The sequence below is a fragment of the Mustela putorius genome, unplaced genomic scaffold, assembly GCF_011764305.1.
Source record: "Mustela putorius furo isolate JIRA1106 unplaced genomic scaffold, ASM1176430v1.1 tig00000129_pilon_pilon_pilon, whole genome shotgun sequence".
Classification (NCBI taxonomy): domain Eukaryota; kingdom Metazoa; phylum Chordata; class Mammalia; order Carnivora; family Mustelidae; genus Mustela; species Mustela putorius.
Window position 1 is genome coordinate 50575855 of NW_025421290.1, and position 21737 is coordinate 50597591.

Here is a 21737-nt window from a genome sequence, read left to right on the forward strand (position 1 = left end):
CCCAGCTTCCCTTTGTGCTTCCCTTGGCTGTTGTAGTTTCACTTAGGGATCCCTTTTTCTGGCATCCTTGTACATGACGGGTTGTACTAAGGGAAGAACCATTGTCTGTATAGGGTGGCAGAGGCAGGGTTAAAAGACGAATGTCCCTATACTTGAAGGTTTGTAGACCAGTTTGTGAGGAGTCGCTAGGACTCGTAGCCTTGTAAATCCTTCTGACCACCTCCTCCTCTGCAGGATGGGAGCTTGAAGTTGGTGATTTCTTTAACTTACTTATACTTAAAGATTTTATTTATTTGAGAGAGAGCAGGAACAGGGGGAGGGGCAGAGGAAGAGGAACAAGCAGACTCCCTGTGGAGTTGGAGCCTGATGCTGTCTGGATCCCAGCACCCCGAGATCGTGACCCAAGCTGAAGTCAGACACTTAACTGACTGAGCCACCCAGGTGCCCCTGAAGTCCGTAATTTAAAAGAGCACTTCTATGCAGTCACTGAAAGGAAATTTTTTTTGCATGATTGAAATTCACAAACCTCCTTTTATATAGTAGTAACATAAAAGGCACATTTCTTTTGTGGTCCTCATAGTGTCTAATCTTTTTAATATAAACTTCAAAATTTTGTGCTTGTTGAGGTGCTTTTTATCACATTGAAATGGGGAATGTTATCAAACTCATATAATATGCTCTAATTCATGATTCTCAGAATCACCTGTGGGCATTGAAAGTAAACCAAAACGTCTTGCGTGTAGTCAGTTCTTTCCTTGATCTAGGTGTGTTCATTTTCTGAAAAGTCACCAAACCGGGCCTTTATGTGTGTGCTTTTCTCTGTGCCCATCCTGTGTGATAAAAACTGCACACACACGTCTCTGCACATGGACACACGTAAACTTACATGCGTGTGTTCGCATGGTGTGGACGAAGAAGGGAGGCGCCCAAGAGTCAGGGTTTCAAAGAAGCTCACCAGCTGGTTTTCCCCGTTTAGGATTGGGAACTTCTGGACTGGGGCACAGCCCCCCTGGGATTCCAGGGCTGGGTTTCTCTGGATAAGCTAATTCTGTGGTAGGGAAGTGCACCCCACCCCATCTCTAACTGAGTCTCACACGTTTATGGAGGAACTGATTTTAGTTAAGACTTAACATTTGTATATCTTGACTGCTTTACTACTTTGTGTAAAGAATTTGAGCAGGATATATGACCTCATTCTTGTCAAATAGGTGAGGAAATGGATTTAGCTCCCAAGTTCCTGATAGAAGCCAAGGATGCAGGGCTCTTTATACTGCTGCCTGCTAGGGTCTACGTCAGGGGTGTTGCCTTCCATTCAGGGAGATACAGACCTGTTTGGAGTGTGTTTCCTTCAGCTTGTGCTGTAAACGAAAAACATGCATGAGAGCAAATGAAATTATTTTGAGGATACAGTTGCCTGCTCAGGGACTTAGTTGTCCAGTAGGTTGACTCTCAGTTCGAGAGATGCAAGGGGATAGTGTGTCACTATGCTCATCCGTTCTTTGCCATAGGCTTTGCGCATTTTTAAGAGAAAGGTGGTTTTAATTACAACTAAATGCCATTCTAGTGATGATCAGTTTGTAAAATACGGGATATCCTACCTGTGCCTTTCTGAGCAGCTCACAGGCGTATGAGGACTGGAGTGAAGGTGGATTGTTTATCCATTTTTAGAGAGAGCATGCACCTGAGTTGGGGTATGGGCATGGGGAGGGAGGTTTTTTGTTTTTTTTTTTTAAGATTTTATTTATTTGAGAGAGATGGAGATAGCAACAGAGAGCATGAGTGGAGGAGGAAGAGAGGCAAGCTCCCCACAGAGCAGGGAGCCCGATGCGGGGCTGCATCCCAGGATTCTGGGACCATGACCTGAGCTGAAGACAGATGCTTAATGACTGAGCCACCCAGACGCCCTGAAAATTTTTTTTAAGATTGATTTTATTAGTGCATGCACATGCATATATGTGGGGGGGGGTAAGAGAAGGAGCGGAGGGTTAGGGAGAATCTCTAGCAGATTCTCTGCTGAGTGTGGAGCCTGATGCAAGTCTCAATCTCATGATCCTGAGATCATGACCTGAACCCAGATCAGGAGTTGGACCCTCAACCACCTGAGCCCTACCAAGTTTTGTTTTTTTGTTTATGTTTTTTGTTTTTAATAGACAGTGCTGTGGTTGTTTTTGTTTTTGTTTTAAGATTTATTTATTTATTTGACACAGAGAGAGAGATCACAAGTAGGCAGAGAAGCAGGCAGAGAGAGAAGGGGAAGCAGGCTCCCCGCCGAGCAGAGAGCCCGATGCGGGACTCCATCCCAGGACCCTGGGATCATGACCTGAGCCAAAGGCAGAAGCTTTAACCCACTGAGCCACCCAGGTGCCCCCCTACCAAGTTTTTTAGTTACTTGTGAAATGTTAGCCCTGGAACCACTTTTAAGATCGTAACAGTCCATTCAGGCTTCTGCTGATGAGGAAAGGAGGCGCAGGAGCGGGCTAGAACGGAGTCGCACCGGTGCGTACTGAAAGGCGGGGGAATACAAAAGTGCAGATTAGGTGAGAGTGGGTGCCAGAAGCTGAATTTAAGTACGTGTGGCGTGGGAAGGTGTTCGTATTTCTTATTTCCACATGATCAGACTGTCTATGAGACTGTGTTGGATTTTGTAGTATTTACTGGAGTGCCCAGGGGCGCTTTTTCTGTAAACTGGGATTTTAACAAAACTATATTGAGACACAGGATTTTCATAAAGTGCATTTTATTACTGACTAGAATGGACTGGTTCATTATATTGTATTCTTGCAGAGTCTCTGTGGCTTATCTTGTTTCTTATGCCCCCACACCCCCCAAGATGCTCAGAGGGATCATTGAAATGTCACCTGTAGTAATATCTGTGCCCACCAGGTGGCAGAATTGCTTTACTTAAATGATTTAAGCTCAATTCCATTCTCAGTGAGTTACAATGATAACTCATTTCTTATTTTAATAATAAAAAAAAAGATGCCACGATATTTATCAGATTCCTGAAGAAAATTTTGGTATGCTCAGTTTGAGTTACGAGAGAGAAATTGGTACCACGTTTCCTTTGTAGTACTAATGGTCCTGCAATTGTTAGGATAATTTTTTTTTAACTGTATTGAGGTTATAGCTTTGTCCTCAACCTACCTTATGGTGTCAGCCTCTTGCTCTGAATAGAATATGCAAGATCACAAGGTGTCCTGAGTCCCTGCAGTGTCTAGAGGAGGGAGGAGTGGGTGAGCTCAGGTTACCGTGGCAACTTTCAGCTCCATTTTTCCCTTTTTCGCAGTTGAGTTTGAGACTCTGACTAGTGATACTTAGGACATTTAGTCCATCGGATGGGAACAAGAATATAGAAGCAAATGATGCCTTTGGCAAGGCATCCATTCGCCTGTTACCCTTGCTTTCCATCCCTTCCTTCATCAACCCCAGTTTTATTTTCTTTATTCAAGCGACATAGACGATGTTGGCCTGCCTTCCTTGCTTAGTTCTCTGTGCTGTGCGGGCGGTTCTTATCTGAGCCATTCTCCCTCTGTGTGTCCTTTGCTCAGAGATAGGAGAGCAGTCATCGGTTTAATATCACAGTCCTGGGGTGAGCTACTCTGCGCATCTGTAAGCCCTGTTGCTGCTGTTTACCGGCTGTGTCACTCAGCTAGATTTCTTCTCTGGGCCTCAGTTCGTTTATGAATGGGAGTGATAAAAGAATTATTGGAGAGGATTAAAAAGATAATCCTTGCAAAGCGCTAGGAATGGTGGCTGGCACATAGTAAATTCTCAAATATTAGCTGTTGTTATTACTCAGTCAATATAGCTATTGAAACTTCAGGAAGCTTATCTTAACATCATTACCATCATTATTTACTGGTTATTTGGGATTTCCATACTGTACTGTCATATTATGTATTATTTTATGTATTTCTGTTCTCTGTTACTTGTGTGTTGCTTCAAGCTAATTGAGGAAATCAGTTTGTTTTTCCTCTGTATTTTGGCCTGCTATTAGTAGAGTGTTCTGTACATGGTAAGAGTAGTTCCATAAATGTCTAAGCTTTAGGAATTTTGTAAATTTCCTTGATGAATCCCATGCACATTCTACCTTTTTAAGTGATGTTACCCGAAACATAACTCATTTACTTGTGCTTTCCGTAACGCTGAGTTCTTGCCAAAAAAGCCTGTGGTTTGTACAGTCTGTGTACTTCTTAAAGAATTGGAGTGATATGTAACTTAATCCATCATAATTTAAGATCAGATAATTCTCCTTGGTTGTTTCCATAGGACATTCAAGTTTTAAAAAATAATTGCATTAGATAATGATGGAATTTTTACAATTTTTTGAAAAAAGATTTTATTCATATTAAAAAGCATGTGAAGTGAGTGAAGGGACAGAGGGAGAGGGAAAACAGAATCTTTTTCTTTTCTTTTCTTTCTTTCGTTCTTTTTTTTTTTTTTTTAAAGATTTTCTTTAGGGGTGCCTGGGTGGCTCAGTCCTTAGGTGTCTGCCTTTGGTGGCTCAGGTGATGATCCCAGTGTCCTGGGATCAAGTCCCACATCCATTTCCCTGCTCAGTGGGGAGCCTCTTTCTCCCTCTCCTGCTCCCCCAGCTAGTGCTCTTTCTCTGTCAAATAAAGAAATAAAATCTTTTTAAAAAAATAAGTAAAGACTTTATTTCTTTGACAGGTAGAGAGCATAAGTAGGCAGAGCAGCAGGCAGTGGGAGGGGGAGAAGCAGGCTCCCCGAGGAGCAGGGATCCCAACTTGGAACTCAATCCCAGGACTCTGGGACCATGACCTAAGCCTAAGGCAGCCGCTTATCTGACTGAGCCACCCCGGCGCCCTGGGTGGGCTGCCCTGAGACAGAATCTTAAGCAGACTCCCTGCTGAGCACAGAGCCCCATGCAGGGCTCTGTCTCGACCCTAAGATCATGACCTGAGCTGAAATCAAGAGTTGGATACTTAACTGCCTGGCCACCCAGGTGCCCTAGACTTGTTTTTAAAGGAGAGTATACTTAGTGACTGGTCTTTCTGCTTCTAACAGATGAGAATGTCAGCTCAGCTGCTTCCTGCACCCACTGACTGCCTGGTTCTATCCCCTGTGCCCAATTTGGGAAAGGCTGGTGGATATAAATGACTGAGCCTGTGGAAATGTCCTGGCATTTCCTTAAGCCATGTGGACTTTGTGCATCGTCCTACTGGCAGCGACTTAGTGACTCTCGGCCTGCGGTGACTCCTCAGCCCCAAACTGCAACAGACTCTGGTTAACCTTTAATTTCTTAGAGAGGAAATCAAGATCCCTGTTGTCAGAGATGAGAAGGTTCTGGGAAACTCCCCCAAGGAACCCTGTGTTCTTTGTTCTAGAGCAGTTGGTCTCAAGCAGCTTGTATTTCTCTGGCTTCCTCCTGTTTCATCTTTCATCCACTGCCTGAAGTATCTGGTCATCCTTTGTTTTTATGAAGGCACGTGGGAGTGGATTTTATTGTCTTAGGTTGGAAGCTTATTTTTGCTCAAGGAAGGCATGTGGGAGGTTTTGAAAGCGCAGACGTTGGGTTTTCACCCTGCCCTGCTGGCAGCCGCTGGCCCGCGCTCCGAGGGGAGGGGCGGGGGAGTCGGGAGACGGGGGTCTTCAGGCTGTGGCGGGCAGCTTTGTCCCTCGGACGGAGAGGGAGCGAGGGCTGAGGACCCTCTGCATGCGGTAGGGAGGCAGGCAGAGAGCAGGCTGTGAGCGGCGTCCTTTGTGCGAGCGCCGGGCTGGGTTTCTGAGCTCACTCGCGCCGGGAACATGGCGGGCGGACTTCTCTGCTGTAGGTGGCGGCCAGGCGAGGCCGGAGCTCTCCTGGGGAGAGGCCTTCCAGGGAAGGTCGGGAAAGTTGTGAAAGGTAACACAGTCCAGACTGTAGTGTTTTCTCTACGTGAGGCCCCACTGCCTGTGAACCCATCTTGTGTAGAGACGGAGCCAGGGTTGGATCTCCATCCTTCTTAACCACATACCTGCGCTGTACTGCCTTTTACCTTGCTAGAAATGAGCCTTTCTTCTTTGTGACACTGTACACACCACAGCACCCACCGCATTCATTTAGCAAACCCTTTTGACATTGGGGTTGGTGAAAAGAATGAAAAATTGTATTTTTGCCGGAAGGTGTCAGATGGTAATTCTTTGGCAAGTTGCAGGCCTTCCCGTGTATGAGCTTACTGGGGTGGAGATACCAAGTGACTTCTGATGCAATTCTTTCTTCCTTTGCTTTAGATTTGATTCATCAGGCTACTCTCCAAAAAAATCTAAAAAAGAGGTGTGATTTGTAAAGGTTATGAGTAAGAATGCCTTGCTATTTACAACATGGAAAATGTTCTGTCCAAACTTAGTTGCAGCACTGGGAATCCACTGTTTAGTTCGTTTTATTGTTCCTGCCACAGCTAATCTTTGTTAGAAAGCAAAGGAGATGAAAATACAGTAGCATCCAAAGAATGCTTTGGTTTTCAATGTGATTTTTTTTTTTTTAAGATTTTATTTATTTAGGGGTGCCTGGGTGGCTCAGTGGGTTAAGCTGCTGCCTTCGGCTCAGGTCATGATCTCAGGGTCCTGGGATCGAGTCCCACATCGGGCTCTCTGCTCAGTGGGGAGCCCGCTTCCCTCTCTCTCTCTCTGCCTGCCTCTCCAACTACTTGTGATTTCTCTCTGTCAAATAAATAAAATCTTAAAAAAAAAAAAGATTTTATTTATTTATTTGACAGAAATCACAAGTAGGTAGAGAGGCAGAGAGAGAGAGAGAGAGGGAAGCAGGCCCCCTGCTGAGCAGAGAGCCCGATGCGGGGCTCGATCCCAGGACCGTGAGATCATGACGTGAGCCGAAGGCAGAGACTTAACCCACTGAGCCACCCAAGGACCCGTGAATTCTTTTCAAAATTGATTTCTTCTTACTAAATTGGTTGTCAATTGTGCCCCATTCGGGTGAGATGCTCATGGTGACTTGAACAGCAAGGACACTGAGCCTGAGGAGCTTCAATGGAGCCACCTCTGTCAGCTGCCTGTGTAAGGGCAGCAGGTGACTGAACCTCGTCGAGCCTGTTGTCACGTCTTGAATTTGGTCATTGCACCTGGGGAGTGAGGACAGGCCAGTGGGAAACGCAGCTCTCTGTTTGAGACAGTTCTGTGCTCTTCGGGTTTGGGGGGGTTTAATGTTGTTGTTGTTTTTGGTGGGGTTTTTTGGTTTTGTTTGCTTTTGGAGCCTGTGTTATTTTTGTAATTTATCAAAATAAAAAGTTATATAGGAATATAATGAAGTGTTGCTTTTGATTAGTAGTCTCTTCGTTCCTGGGAGAAAGATTAGGAAACGTAGAGAGGAAATAACTTTGAGGGGTGCTGACTTCTCCAGGAGATTAAGTCCATCTTCCTTGGTGCTCCCCTAGTGCTTGAAAGTCGACCCTGGTCACCCTGCAGTGGAGTTTGAAAGCAAACACCAGACACTGGTTCATGGAATTCATCTCTTTTTTAATATAAAGATAAGTGACTTGTTTTTCAGCTTTGGCTAAGACTAAAATCAAACCCCCAATTATAATACTTGTTTTTATTTCTTTTAATTATCTTTCAAAGTATCAAAATAACATTTATCATAGGAAATTTATGTAGAACCAAGTTTTTTAAAAAAAGAATCACAGTCTTCTCATCCAGAGCCAAGTCCTGTTAATCCTTGAGTGTATTTTGAGCCATTCCTCCGTGGGATTCATATATGTAAGATCCATAATGGAATCCTGTATGGTTCTGTTCTGTTACTGTCTGTTCTTCCTTTTTATTGCTGTGCAGGGCAGGCCTGAAACATCCATCCGGCTCCGGTGCTCCTAGACTGTTGTTTCGGGTCCCTCCGTTGGTTTACTGGTCTCTTGTCTTGTTTTTCAGTAGATGAATACATTGCCATCGCTAAAGAGAAACACGGGTACAACATGGAACAGGTATGATGCGGTTTTCTTTTGTCGTTCAAGATGGGGTGTTTTTTTTTGTTTTTTTTTTAAGGGGGGTGGTTTGTAGCTAACCTGTTAAATTGTTTGTGTTCTGTGTGTTGAGTAGCAATGCGAATTTTTGGTGGTCACTAGCAAATGAAGGTTCCAGTCCCCTTTTTCTGCTGGTGATGAGCATTAGAGAACACTTTGATTGGAAAAGCATCTGTGTGTTTCCGCAGGTCGGTAGTGTTTGTGGCACCTGTAGCTCCAGGGTCGCTCCGAGGTGCCAGATGCTTGGCATAATGCTTCTCTGTCTGAATGTGCGGTCTGTTTGCCAATCGTGAGTCTGTGTGAGGGTTTTTTCCTGACCCCATCACGCTCAGACCCACAGTGTTTCATATTAATTGTTTTGAATCACCTTCAGGTTGTAAAATTTGACCAAGGTTTTCTTAAAATTATTGGAACCTATTAATGAGAAATATATGAAATTAATTTTGCTCCAGAAGTGTGATGATAATCTTAATTTAGTCTTATTTCTAATTATTGTTTTAAAAATAAGTATATTAAGTTTAGGTTAGCACTTTGGCATTCATCTAGGTATTACAGCCTGTACATTACTAGCATTTATCCTCATGACTGAGGGTTACCACCAAGTTACTTTAGATAGAATTGGACTCTTTTTTGGGATGCCTGGGTGGCTCAGTTGTTAAACGTCTGCCTTTGATTAAGGTCATGATTCCCGGGTCCTGGGATAGATTCCCCACATCAGGCTCCCTGCTCAGTGGGGAGTCTGCTTCTCCCTCTCCCACTCCTCCTGCTTGTTTGTGTTCTCCTTCTTGCTGTCTCTCTCTTTCTCGGTCAAATAAATAAAATCTTAAAAAAGAAAAAAATCGGACACTTTCTTTTAGCCCTGGCCTTACTTTTAATTGTTCTACCCTGGTAGAATTTATTGGAAAAGCCAATTACAATGAGATAGTTCCAGAAGGTTTCAAAGCAAAAGATGTATGCTTTCTCTTTTTCCACGCCCTACTCATGAACTTCATGAAGTTGCTCAGAAGATCACCAATTTTTTTTTAAGTATTTTATTTTTATGTAATCTCGACACTCAACTCACAACCCCCTAGATCAAGAGCTGCATGCATGCTCCACTAACTGAGCCAGCCAGGCACCCTGAACATCACCAGTTTTAAATTCTATTTAGAAAGTGTAAAAATTACTGGGCGATTGGGGCATCTGGGTGGCCCAGTCGAAAGGGCATGGGATTCTCAATCTCAGGGTTGTGAATTTGACCCCCCACATTGGGTGTAGAGATTACTTAAAAATAAAATCTTACAAATAAAATTGGTGATTGCTAAATACATACTTGTATGAATTTTTAAGAATTCTGGTCTTCAAATTTTTGATTCTCACTTTGGAGTTACAGGAAGTTTTCTCAGGAAAAAGTTGCTGAATTATCTCTCTTATTTCCAATTTGTCCCTCACCGATTTGAATATTTTCTCTCTTCTGAGCTACCAAAACAAAACAAAACAAAACAAAAAATAACAACCCAAAACTGTTTTTGAGTTTTTTCGGCAAAAGAATAAAGAATGATTACATTTTTAAAACTTTTTTAGATTTATTTGTTTTGGAGAGAGAGCGAAGTTGGGGGCTGCAGAGGCAGAGAGACTCTTAAGCAGACTCCATGCTGAGCACAGAGCCCGACAGGGAGCTTGATTTCATGGCCTTGAGATAGCAACCTGAGCCCAACCCAAGAGTCAGAGCTTGACCAGCCCAGGCACTCCCAGTTAAGTGCTTTTAGAAGTTACTTTGTCCTGTTGTCTGTGGAGGCCTCTCAAGGGTACAGATTCTGGAGCCCCACTGCCGTGGTCATCTCCCACACCAGCATGTTTGCAAGGACATAGTTTCTCAGGGTCACTGTACTATGATCTGAGAAGTGAGCGCGGTGGAACATGTCTCGCAGGAGTCCGCCCGCAGCGGGCGTCGGTCGGCGTCAGTCACCTCGTGGTGCTGCCTGCTTGCCCAGCAGCATAGGCTCTTCTTCTGCTAATCCCATTTCCGTTTTAGTGTTTCACTCCTGTCTTTGGTCTAAAATTTCACTGATACTGTTTTTCTAGGCTCTTGGGATGCTCTTTTGGCATAAGCATAATATTGAAAAGTCATTGGCTGATTTGCCCAACTTTACCCCCTTCCCAGATGAATGGACTGTGGAAGATAAAGTCTTGTTTGAACAAGCCTTTAGTTTTCATGGGAAAACTTTTCATAGAATCCAACAAATGGTAAGTAAATGAGAGCACTGTATTTTCTCTTCTCCGCAGCCTCTCTTCACTGCAGCGTATCTGAAGGGAAGAGATAGCATCCACAAGCATGAATGTTCTCTTGTTCAATAAAACTCTCTTTAGACCGTTCGTACTTGCTGCGGTGTGGATAAGAGGCTTTACATTACAAGAGCAAAGCGTTTTCTAGCACTTCCCAGCTGGGTAGCAGCTGTAACAGAAGGCCTCTGTCACCCCCCATCCCTGTCTCCCTTGTCGGGACTCCCCAGATGAGTCTGATAGCGTCTTTGATGGTTGTTGCAGGAGGGGGAGCATCATGGAACCCTATCAGCCGGGGGAGGTTTGCTTATCTCTTCTATTGTAGAAGGCTATTTGGTGGAGTCCTACCAGGAAAGCTTATTGGTAGTTACATGAGTGCTGAAGTGAATTTTTAAAAAATAACCCGAGTGTTAGGCTAGAAACTTTAGGTAAACATTTGGATTCATCTCAGACTGCTCCAGCAATCTTTTTCCTAGGCTGAGTGTCACTTCCAGTCACACTGCAGTAGTTTGGAATGTTTTTTTTTTTTTTTTAAGATTTTATTTATTTATTTGACAAGGAGACACAGTGAGAGAAGGAACACAAGCAGGGAGAGTGGGAGAGGGAGAAGCAGGCTTCCCACTGAGCAGGGAGCCAGTGCAGGGCTCGATCCCAGGGCCCTGGGATCATGACCTGAGCCAAAGGCAGACACTTAACGACTGAGCCACCAAGGTGCCCCAGTAGTTTGGAATGTATTGAATTTCCTTCTCAGAGAAAAGGGCCCTGACAGTACATTTCTGGGTATGTGAGACAACCCTTATTAACTGTACCTAATAAGCATACTTGATTTGGGAAGATTAGCTCTAAATCGAAACCAACTCAGTTTTTATGTTTAGCTTCCTGATAAATCTATAGCAAGTCTGGTGAAATTTTACTACTCTTGGAAGAAGACGAGGACTAAAACCAGCGTGATGGACCGCCACGCTCGGAAACAGAAGCGGGAGCGGGAAGAGAGGTCAGTGCCTGTCCGGATGTGATGTCTCCCCACGTGGGGATCTCTTGGGTCAGTAGAATTTCTAAGAGCTGGTAGACACACAAAGGAAAGGTCCAGTGGTGGGTTCCCCTAGGGCCTTCCTGCTAGAGCCACACGTACACAGATACTCTTCCTTTGATGCTCAGGAGCTGTGTTAAGACGTGTTCTTTTCTGCGGGTGTTTTCTCCTTACTGCTGTCTTCCCGTTCAGTAAGCTTCCGTTTGGAAAAAGCAAACTTGCCCACATAGTCTTTCCTGCCCCTGAAGGTGTTTCCTTTTAATAAGAAAAGGAATCCAATATTTCCTAGGTTGAATTTCCTTTCTGACATGCAGGATTTGTGGGACGTGCTTTAATGTCTGATGTGTTAGGAGGTGACTGCGCAGTGTAGATCTCCACTTTCTTCACCACCTGTTCTGTGTGTGGGGCAGAGAGAGACAGAGATTTCATGATTTCTCCTTAAGGATATAGTTTTAAGGATAGCTTAGCGTGCTACATCTTACTCAGCGCTTGTGCGGACTTCTGAGTGGTACAGAGTAGTGGGAATAGCCCTGTGCTCACACACAGGGCCGGGTCCCAGCGCGCACTCCGTGGGCTCTGGCTTGCGTGCCCCCCGGCCGCACTGCCCCACTCGGGCCTGCCGCAGTCATCACTTCGTCGACTCTAAAATGAAGACGCTTCAAGTCCAGAAGGCAGCGCATCCACATACTGGTTTTTGTGTTAGGTTAGTGGGACTGTAAGTGGCTTTTTAAAATTATGTCTTCCACATTTCCTGTAATGTTGTTTTTAAAAACTCATAGTACAAATAAAGTGAAGAAAGTGAGACTGTATGATCTCCGTGGCCCCATTGCAGGAGAGTGTTTTTATGATTTTAAATAGAATAACATGTGGGAACAAGTTAGAAGTTTGACTTTTGGAGAATTCAGACCTGTGGGCTCAGCTTTAAAATGGGGGCAGTGGTGGGAACATCTGCAAAGCTCTCATGTCCGGCTTCAAGAGCCTGTGACACTGTTGACCTTGATCCGTCTGCTGCTTAGATACTAGTGCGCCTGTTTTTGGATCATTACTCTTGGTAATCAGAAGTGGCAAACACTACTGAATTTGTTTTTAGTGTTCCAATAACTTTTGGTTAAACGTTTTTATATCCATTATATGTTTGGTCTTGTTTACTTTTTATAAATGGAACATCTTTTTATAAATTGAATTACTACAGATAGGTATGCTCCGCTGAAATCAGAGTTAAAAAGTAAGTGGGATTTGTTGTCCTTGTGTGACATGGAAAGAGCATCGGTTGACACCTGCTCACCCCCTTCCCTGGTCATCAGCACCAAGGGTAGGGAGACCGGCTGTGCTCCTGTGCTCCCACCTGCTGTGCAGACGCGGACCAACTAGGGCACGCCACGAGGCAGTGGCACTGGAGAAACTGTTGGCAGTAATGGCAGGGTCTGGGAAAGAATTTTCCTCAGCCCCGGGCTCTTTCTCCTTTCAGACACTCTCTCCTCAGGCAGGGTGGGTCAGGGGAAGGGTAGCAGAGCCACCCAAGATGGATTCTTGGGACAGTGGGGACACTGACATTGGAGCAGCTGCCGGTTTGGCTGCCATTACTGCTGAGCTGGTGGAAACTGCGGGCAAACTGAGGCTGGCGGCGTGACTCGTGTCAGCCTTATTTTCTTATTTTTTTAAAATAAAGGTCCTAACTACTACAGAGGGCTTTTTAAAAACGAATACACGGAAGGCTATAAAGAAGAGCGTTGGAAGTACCATGTCAAAATGAATGTGCTTTTTTAAATTAACCTAATCTGAAATACCAGCCTCTGCAGGCCGCCAAGAAGCCTCTCCCTCCCTCACACTGTGTTGAGTTGTGAGCGTCTGTCTGCTCCTGGGGCTTGAAATGGAGTTTTACTTGTCGGGGAGTTTGTTCCCAGCACAGTAGGACTCCATTCTTGAGTAACCTCCCATTTACGGCCCATGATCATGTCCCAGGCCACCACAAGCTAATTACGGGGCAATTACATAAATGTCTCAAATTTGACATTTTCAGTGGAGAGTTGATAAGAAGCATTTTGCAAATATAAAGCAATAGTGTTCTAGACCTGATTCGGAAGTTAGAGACCTATTTTAATAGTTGCTGTTTTTTTTTTTTTTTTAATTATGTAGACCAAGGGAACTATGAAGGTGGATATTATTTTATTTGAATCAAAAAAATTCTTTTTAATCTCAGCAATCTGAAAACACACTAATTTTGTATTAAATCTGTCATTAAATCAATTTATTGCTTCTATTTGTATATTAAATAGAATTAGCACCAAATAATCTTTCAGTGACTTGTTCTTGTCTTCCAGTGAGGATGAGCCGGAAGACACAAACGGAAGTGACCCGACTGACATTGAGACTGATCAAAACAAGGAAAGCAAAAAGGAGGTATTTTTTTTTTCCTTAGTATTGTTTAGGCAAATAAATTTTATTACTCATTCCATAAGTAAAACAGTCCTCTTAACCTATTTAATATATTAAATGCTATGTACAAGGCATCATGGTAAGACTTTTTAAACAATACTAACTTTGCTTTATACACCTTAGAATTTTGTTTGCCAAGAAACAGTAATAAAAAGGAAGCCCTAAAGGAAGTGAGAGCGTTATTGAGTAAGGATTTTGCCCCCACCGGGCACCCGTCCGCACGGCCTTCTTCCCTCCATCAGCTGCGGTGCGGTGATATCGGTGAGGAGCCTGTGAGGGCTTGGTTCTTCCTCTCCGCCCTTGGGGCCTCCTTCCTCGTTGATGATCAGCCCCAGGGGCCTGCACGGTAGTTCTGGAGAGGACTGCAGGGGGCTAGCGGGGACTCGGTGCACGTTTGCCCGTTACTCAGAATCAGCAGTGGTGAGGTTGGCGGTGAGCCTCACACATGGTGAATTTTTAATCTTTCACATCTTAAAATCGTTATGTCAGAGGATTCAAGAGACCCATGAATTCCTACAATTGTAAATGCCTTTTGTTTTGTATATTTATAACATAACATTTCTTTATTGTAAACTGTCCACTGAGAACAGTGGAGTATCTAGATGATCTTAGTAACCTTTTGAAATGGGTTGTGGTCTAAGGTTATTTTGCGCATTCATAACAGTGGAATAAAGCGTATGTGGGATGCCTGGGGGACCTCCGTCAAACCCAAGGCTCCATGCACAGATCGGGAACCCCAAACAACACAGCATTATCTGTTGCAGGCCCCTGGGGGGCTCGTGATACAGTCCCTGGAGTAAAGGGCCTCATTGTCCATTGGTGCCCATCAGCCCTTTGGTTCAGGCTGGAGTGTTGCATCTCAGTGTGGGACGTAACTTTCATATTCATACAAGTGTTCTTCTGACGACAGAGTCTGAATCTGTAGTTTCAGTAAAACCTCATAGAGTTCTCTGTCAGAAGATTCTAAAGTGTGAGAACAGCTGTTTTAGTCTATACTAGGGAAAAGAAAAAGGTCTGGACATACCTGAAATTAAAAATCACACCAGTAATAATGTGTTTTCCCTAGGCAAAGTAGGAGATCCAGCTAAACAAAAAAGGGAAAATGAAGATGATTCACACCCTTAATGATTATTGACCACCGTTAGGTTCGGGTGTCTTCTTCCAGATGACTTCCTGTGAACTGAATATGTCTATTTCTGTAATTCTGAATCTGTACTCAATTTTTTAAAAATACAAAATGGGATTTTAATATATAATTTTTAATAACCTCGTACATTTACTTTCTTGAACATGTTTTCGTATCAAATATATTTGTATACATAGTTGTTTGCTAGTTTATCATACATAATTCAGCCAAGTAATCTTAAGGGTTTTTATCAAGTCCCCCCGCCCCCCGCTTTTTGCTATTATAAACAATGCTGAAGTGATCTTACGATTAAATATTAGTACACTGAATTTTTTTCCATTGGAACAAATTTCTGGAAGTTGAATTGTTGGGTTGGTGTCTTCTAGTTACATTTTTAAGGCTTCTTTTGGTGTGCTGCTACATACTGCCAAACTGAAAATGGGCTAATTCTTTATTGTCAGCACTCAAGCCAGGGATTTACATGAATGCCTAAATAATAAGACCATTTTAACAGTTGGCTAAATTAGATCGTTCAGGAAGTCAGATTGTATCTGCAGTTTTTAGTTTTTAGGAAGCTTTGTTTTGATGCATTGTTCTGTATTAGGCTCTTCAGTGGGACATTTTTAAATGAAAGAGGAAGGTCTTGATTTTACATTAATTTCTGTAATTCTTATTTATATAGCATAATTTCTGATTAAAAGAGAAAATGACTTATTTCTTACATTCTGTATGCACTAAAATGTTGTCAAAACAGGTACACGGTCCATCAGTGATCTTTATTGAACAGCATAGCTATTCCAGACATGGGCTATTGCCTACTGTAGGTTATAGTAGGTTATTGCCTACTAATGTTTTTATGTAGTGCTTATGACCACTTGTTCAAGACCTCACTGGCACCAGCATAATTTACAGAGTCTGCTTGTCTCAGTGTTTCAGATATGAAGCAAAAAAACCTTGTGTATTCTCCACTTCATCAACAAATGTTAATATGCTAACAAGATAAAATTATGAACAATTACAGAAATTTCTTCTTAAAATTATTATCAGGAAGGCAGTATCCTTTCTTTGCCAAGATTTTATTACATTTCATTTCCAAAGATTTCAGTTTTAGAGAAAGCACTTAAAAAAATTAGCAGCAGTTGTACATTGTGAAACGACAGCATATATTTTTGAGGCAAATTACACAGTTGCCCTGAAAGTTAAGTGTCATCTAAAAAAAGGTACATAAAAGGTCATATAGTTTTGTATAGAAATTTATATTTTAATAAACTTCTGTATAGATTTAAAGAATTTAAATGGGTTTTTATATATGTGCTAAATCTTTTTTTTCTCTTTTTTTTCTGTGTTCCCAAATCTATCTCTTGCTAAGAACTGTTAGGATAAAATAGCTCCCCCTTCATATATACACAGCACGCAGATGAGAATGCAGATCTGTTCTCTTCCTGTGCTACTACAGGGAACTGAGCGTGCTTATTGCCGGAGGCTTAGAGTGATAGAGGAAGGTTGTGTATACAGGAGGCAGGGGCTTCTGCTTGATGTGTTAGCCAGTGTTTCTGTTAACTGCCTGTTAGGGTTTCTAGGTGGTACTTGGGCTATGGCATGGCATTTGTCTCTGATTGTTTAGAGCCATGTTAAGAAAATATGCTTATTACTGTCCCTTTGCCATTTTAATGTTTCAGAGTCTCATTTATCAAATATGTGTATCATGCAGGTGCCCCCTACGGAGACAGTTCCTCAGATCAAGAAAGAAAAACATAGTACACAAGCTAAAAATAGAGCAAAAAGGAAACCTCCCAAAGGAATGTTTCTGTCTCAAGAAGACGTGGAGGCTGTTTCTGCCAACGCCACGGCCGCCACCACGGTGCTCAGGCAGCTAGACATGGAATTGGTCTCAATCAAGCGGCAGGTACCGCGGGGCTGGTGCTGGCACGAGGGCTAACGGTGCTCCAGAGGCCTTTGTGTGTTTCATGCACGTAGCTGTGCTCTTCACACATCTCTAAAGGGCATTTTGTTTCTTGGGAATTGGACAGAAGATCTTAGGTACTGATCTGTTGATGTTTCTTAAATTAACTTTGAAATTGAAGATTTTTATGTGTGTGTGTGTGTGTGTGTGTGTGTGTGTGATTTTCACAGTGTGAGCACAGCCACCCTCTTGATCGAGAGAAGAGCGCTGCCTCCTGAGCCCCGTTCATTTCCCCTGTAATCCCTGCCCTTCGGGGACTCGGCGTGTCCTCCAGCACCTCACTAATGCCCTCACTGGCTACCCACCTTCTTTCAGTAGCTGACTGCTGGTCGGACTTTTTAAACCACACATTATCTTTATCCGTTTTGGGATTTTATATAAACAGAATCATATGTGTGGTTTCTTTTATTTCCTGTGTTCATTCGGCACGTGAGGTCCATCCAGGTGGCCCAGAGCCATAGACGTTCTCTCTCATTACTGTGTAAATACCCCATGACTTACCCTTTGTACTACTGGCCGATACTTTAGGCCATTAACAGATTGTACTGATGTGGTTTTATATGACTCTTGGTGTGTATTGTATGCATCTTTGTTGGATACATACCTAAGTAGAATTGCTGAGTTATAGAGTATGAATATGACCAACATTTTATTTTACTTCATTTTCCCCCTCCCCTCCTGCCCCCCTCTCTCCTTCCCTTCTTTCGAAGGCAGGGGGTTGTGCAGAGGGAGCAGGAAAGAGAATCTCAAGCAGGCTCCCAGTGCAGAGCCTGACACAGGGCTCGATCTCACCGCTCTGAGATCATGACCTGAGCTGAAACCAAGAGTCAGCCCCTGTCCAGCATTTTCAAAAACAGTGCCGAACAGTTTTCCTGGGTGCTCATGTCCGTGTCTGTGAGTTTGCTTCCACTGCACTAGGGCTTATTAAATGCAGCACTATTGACATTTGGGGCTGGATAATAACTTGTCCTGAGGAGCTGTCCTGTGCCTTGTAGGATGTTCAGCAGCATCTCTGGCCTTTACCCACTAGATGCCAGCAGCACCTTGCCCCCATCAGTTGTGCCAACAGAAAATGTCCCCAGGCCTTGCCTAATTACCCCCCTCCCCTGGCCCTGGGTGTGGGGGCAGAATGACTTCCTCCTTCCCATTCTGAAGCTTGCTTGCCTTTTCACTGTTAATGGTTTATCTTTTGATGAAATTTTTAATTATAATGTAGTCCAATTTCTCATTCTTACCTTTTATGGTTAGTGCTCTTACGTTTTGTTCAGAATCTTTTCTAAGGTCATCAAGATACTCCCCCATGCTATCTTCAGGGTGTTGTTCTGCCCTTCACATTGTGGTCTTCAGTCTGTCCGGAGATACTGTTCTGTGTGTGCTGTTACATGGAGGGTTGACAGACATGAGGGAACAGTGATTGAAAACTATCCTTGTCTTACCTCAGTGCATTAAGACCTTTGTTTTAGATCCCATGTCCATATATGCATGATCTGCTTTAGGGTTTTCTGTTACTAACTCTGGTCTGTGTGTCCATTCTTCACCGATCCTGTCTTGCCTTAATAATACCTCCATTACAAAGCTGAACATCGGGTCTAGATCATAAGTTCTCCAAGATTGTCTATCCTGGCCCTTTGTGTTTCCATATAAAATTTAGATTCACCTTCTCAGTTTCCAGAAGAGCAATTCTTCTAAAATTTTTATTGGGATTGTATCGAAGGTATAGATCAAAATAGAGACTTAGTATTAAACTGGAGAACTAGCCTGGACTCACGAACATAACCTGCTCCCACCAGCGCAGATCTGGAAGTTCTTGGTGTTGGGCCATTTCTGTGTCCAGGGCTTTGTCAGAGTTACCCTAGATGTTCGCTATGTTATGATACTCCTAATTATTTGTGTCTCATGAGGAACGGCTCATCATTTGAATCTGATTTTCCACGGTCCATTTAAACAGATTGAACTGAGTAGCCTCATGCTGTCCTTTCACTAGTGCTCTACCCCTCCCCCATCCTTCTCTTTGGAATTCAGGCAAATTGTGGTGGACTGATGGTTTACTTTTATTTTTTGCTGCTTTTGACTCGTTGATCTTCATAGTTCCGTGGAAAGTTAAATAGGAGGCCCGCCATCATGTCACAGGGGCGAGGAGGGGTCTGTGGGCCGGGTCTGTCCTCTCGTGTCCATCCTCTCGTGTCTGTCCTCTCGTGTCCGATGGCAGCACAGAGCAGGACCCAGTGTTCCCTGTGCAGTCAGAGGATTGGCTTCCAGCCGTGGCTGCTGGCACAGCTGCACCCTGATCTTAGGAGAATCACTTAATCTTTCTGGGCCTCTTTTCAAATGAGGAGATTAATCCTTCCTGCCTGATCTTCCAGGCTATCTGAGGGCTGCTGCAGGAGAGAGCGTTTTAAGCTCTGTCGGCTGTGGAAGCTCTCCGACGGGGCTGTGAGCGCCCACATGCATTTTCCTCTTCCTATGCACAGGGGCTCGTCTCCCCTCTGCCGAGTGCGTCCCTAACGCTGTTGGGCGGTCATACACGGAGGAAGGAAAGTGAGACCCCCCTCTTCCGTGGAGGCGCGACTGACACTGCAGTCAGCTGTAACGGCCTTCGGTTCACGGCCAGGTTCAGGAGCGGGAGTTTTTGAAGAAGGAAGCTGCTTTGGGTTCACTCAGAATAGAGGGGGTCACGTGTGCGGAGAGGAGACGGCTTGTCCAGCCCCGACAGCCTGTCGGGGCTGCTGCCAGACACGCGTGCCCACCCTCGGGGCGGCCGGCCCACGCTGGACGTTCTCCGGATGCCTCCGGGGGGGGGGTGGGCATCAGCGAAGAGCTCGCGTGGACGTGGCGGAAAAACTAACCAAGAGCAGCTCCAACAGTTCAGAATTTGTGTTTATCAAATAGCAAGAAGTCCCAGCACCAGTGGTTCCTGGCGTCAGCCCGCCTGTTCACTAGTATTGTCGAGATTCTTCCACATTTTCTCCTCTGCCGCTCTCAGTGTGCTGGCTTCTCGCCCTGCTGTCCTGTCACACTGGGAGCTCCAGAAGCCCATTTCGTAGGCCTCCTGTCTGCGTTCAGGCAGAGAGGAGGGGTCGGGGGCGGAGCCAACCCGGCTGTCCTTTGAGCAGGAAGAGCTTTTACCTTCCCAGGAACTCCTGTCCTTTCTGCATGCCAGAGCTTTGCAGAAGGGCTCCTCCTAGCTCCGGGGAAGACCACCAGCTTCTGCGGAAGGTGCCTGTGAGAAGGGGGCTGGGAAACACGCGTCTGTTAGATGAGCCAGCGGCCAGTGCCTGCCACATTAGGTCTTCCCGAGTGGAGAGTGAGGCAGTGACACAATTAAGTAGACCAGTCGCATTCAGCAGGGCGGTCTAGGTAAGGTGCCAGGCCAAGTCCACTGCTTTTTTGTCTCTTCTTTAAATGCTGCTGACTTTCATGTCCCATTTCTTACGCAGCTTGTTGCCACTCTGGCTTTCTTTCCTGTTGGTATGATATCGGCAGCTAAACCCTATTCTTAGTCTGGTAGTAAACACTGAGTGTTTCTAACAAGGAAAACACATTAGAAAGAGAGATGAAGGTTAATGAGAATTTAGAGCTAACTTTTCGTTCAGAATTTGTGGATGTTTTGCCCTGTAGTCACTTACGTAATCTCTGTGCTGCTTTATTGATTTTGAAGAGAAAATGCACGTGGTAAATAGGTTGGTCTCCTTAGGAAAGGTACGTTACTTAACCACAACGCAGTATATCCCAAGGTTCATACCTATGTGAACAACACGCTGGAGTGAATAGAAGAATGTATTTACCCGGACTGCTCGGCAGCATGGAGTATTCTAGATTGCTGACTTTTGAAAGTTCACTAATTCTAGGTCTGGCGTTTAGCCCAAGGAGAGTTCAGTGAACATAATCTTGAATGTCTTGCAACACTTTTGGGGTAGATGGTGCCTGAGAGCTCTGACCCGGAGTCTGAGATCCTGCTGTCTGAGCAGGTAGCCAGTAGACACACGTGGTCATTTAAATTCAGGTTTGGGTTAAAGCAGAAGACTTGAAAAATTCGATTCCTTAGTTGCATAAGCTGCATTTCAGGCGCTTAGCGGTGGCATGGGGCTGAGGGCTCCCGTGAGCTTTCTCTGAGGTGATGCCGCCCTGAGAGCTCCGTGTGTCTGTCCCAGCAGCCCGCTGGGGGTCAGTTTCTGGTCCTAGTTTATTTTATTTGACTTATACCTTTTTAAAAGTGAACTAAAGCAAATTGCAGTAAACCAGGGTCCTCAGTTTTGGTTTTAGTGTTTATATTTCCTGTATTTTCCTTTTCAGTTGTTTCTATGTTCTGATTTGACATTAATACAAAAAGGTTTGGCGTGGGCTGTTTCTGGTAGGCTTGGAGGCCCTTGTGAGCGGCAGACAGGCTCACTTTCTAGTCCCTGACCGTGCTGATATTACTTGCTGGGTCACTAGCCCCCTGTATATCTCCACTCCCCCCCCCTTTTTAATTAATTAATTTATTTATTTGACAGAGATCACAAGTAGGCAGAGAGGCAGGCAGAGAGAGAGAGAGGAGGAAGCAGGCTCCCCGCTGAGCAGAGAGCCTGATGCGGGGCTCCATCCCAGGACCCTGAGATCATGATCTGAAGGCAGAGGCTTAACCCTCTGAGCCACCCAGGTGCCCCTCCACTCCCTTTTAAACCTTTTAGAAGAAGTAAAATATAGGAAAGGAAGTGCTAAACTAGAATTCTGTAAAGCATAAGTACTTGAAAATGAAATTTTCGTCTAAGTATAAAAAGCTCTGTAGAGAAGAGAATTATTAAAGTGTCCCTGAGACCATATCCTGCACAACCGTCTCCTCTAGACTCCCATCCTCTGGACTACCTCTCAAAGTCCTGCTTTTGTCTTAAGGTTTCTGCTTTTGAGGACACTGTCTGCTCGTGTCTCTGAGGTTTTATTTGGGAAAATGAATTTGTTTTTCTCCTT

The 21737-nt window shown here is 44.3% G+C and overlaps 1 protein-coding gene across 1 annotated transcript in view; it reads left to right on the forward strand.

Moving 5' to 3' along the window:
* RCOR1 (REST corepressor 1) overlaps positions 1 to 21737 on the forward strand; it is a 121596-nt gene that overhangs the window by 89552 nt on the left and 10307 nt on the right. The window contains exons 4-8 of the mRNA XM_045073987.1: positions 7882 to 7934; positions 10038 to 10199; positions 11111 to 11229; positions 13587 to 13665; positions 16539 to 16733. Coding sequence (XP_044929922.1) covers positions 7882 to 7934; positions 10038 to 10199; positions 11111 to 11229; positions 13587 to 13665; positions 16539 to 16733 — 608 coding nt within the window. The remainder of the gene's footprint in view (positions 1 to 7881; positions 7935 to 10037; positions 10200 to 11110; positions 11230 to 13586; positions 13666 to 16538; positions 16734 to 21737) is intronic.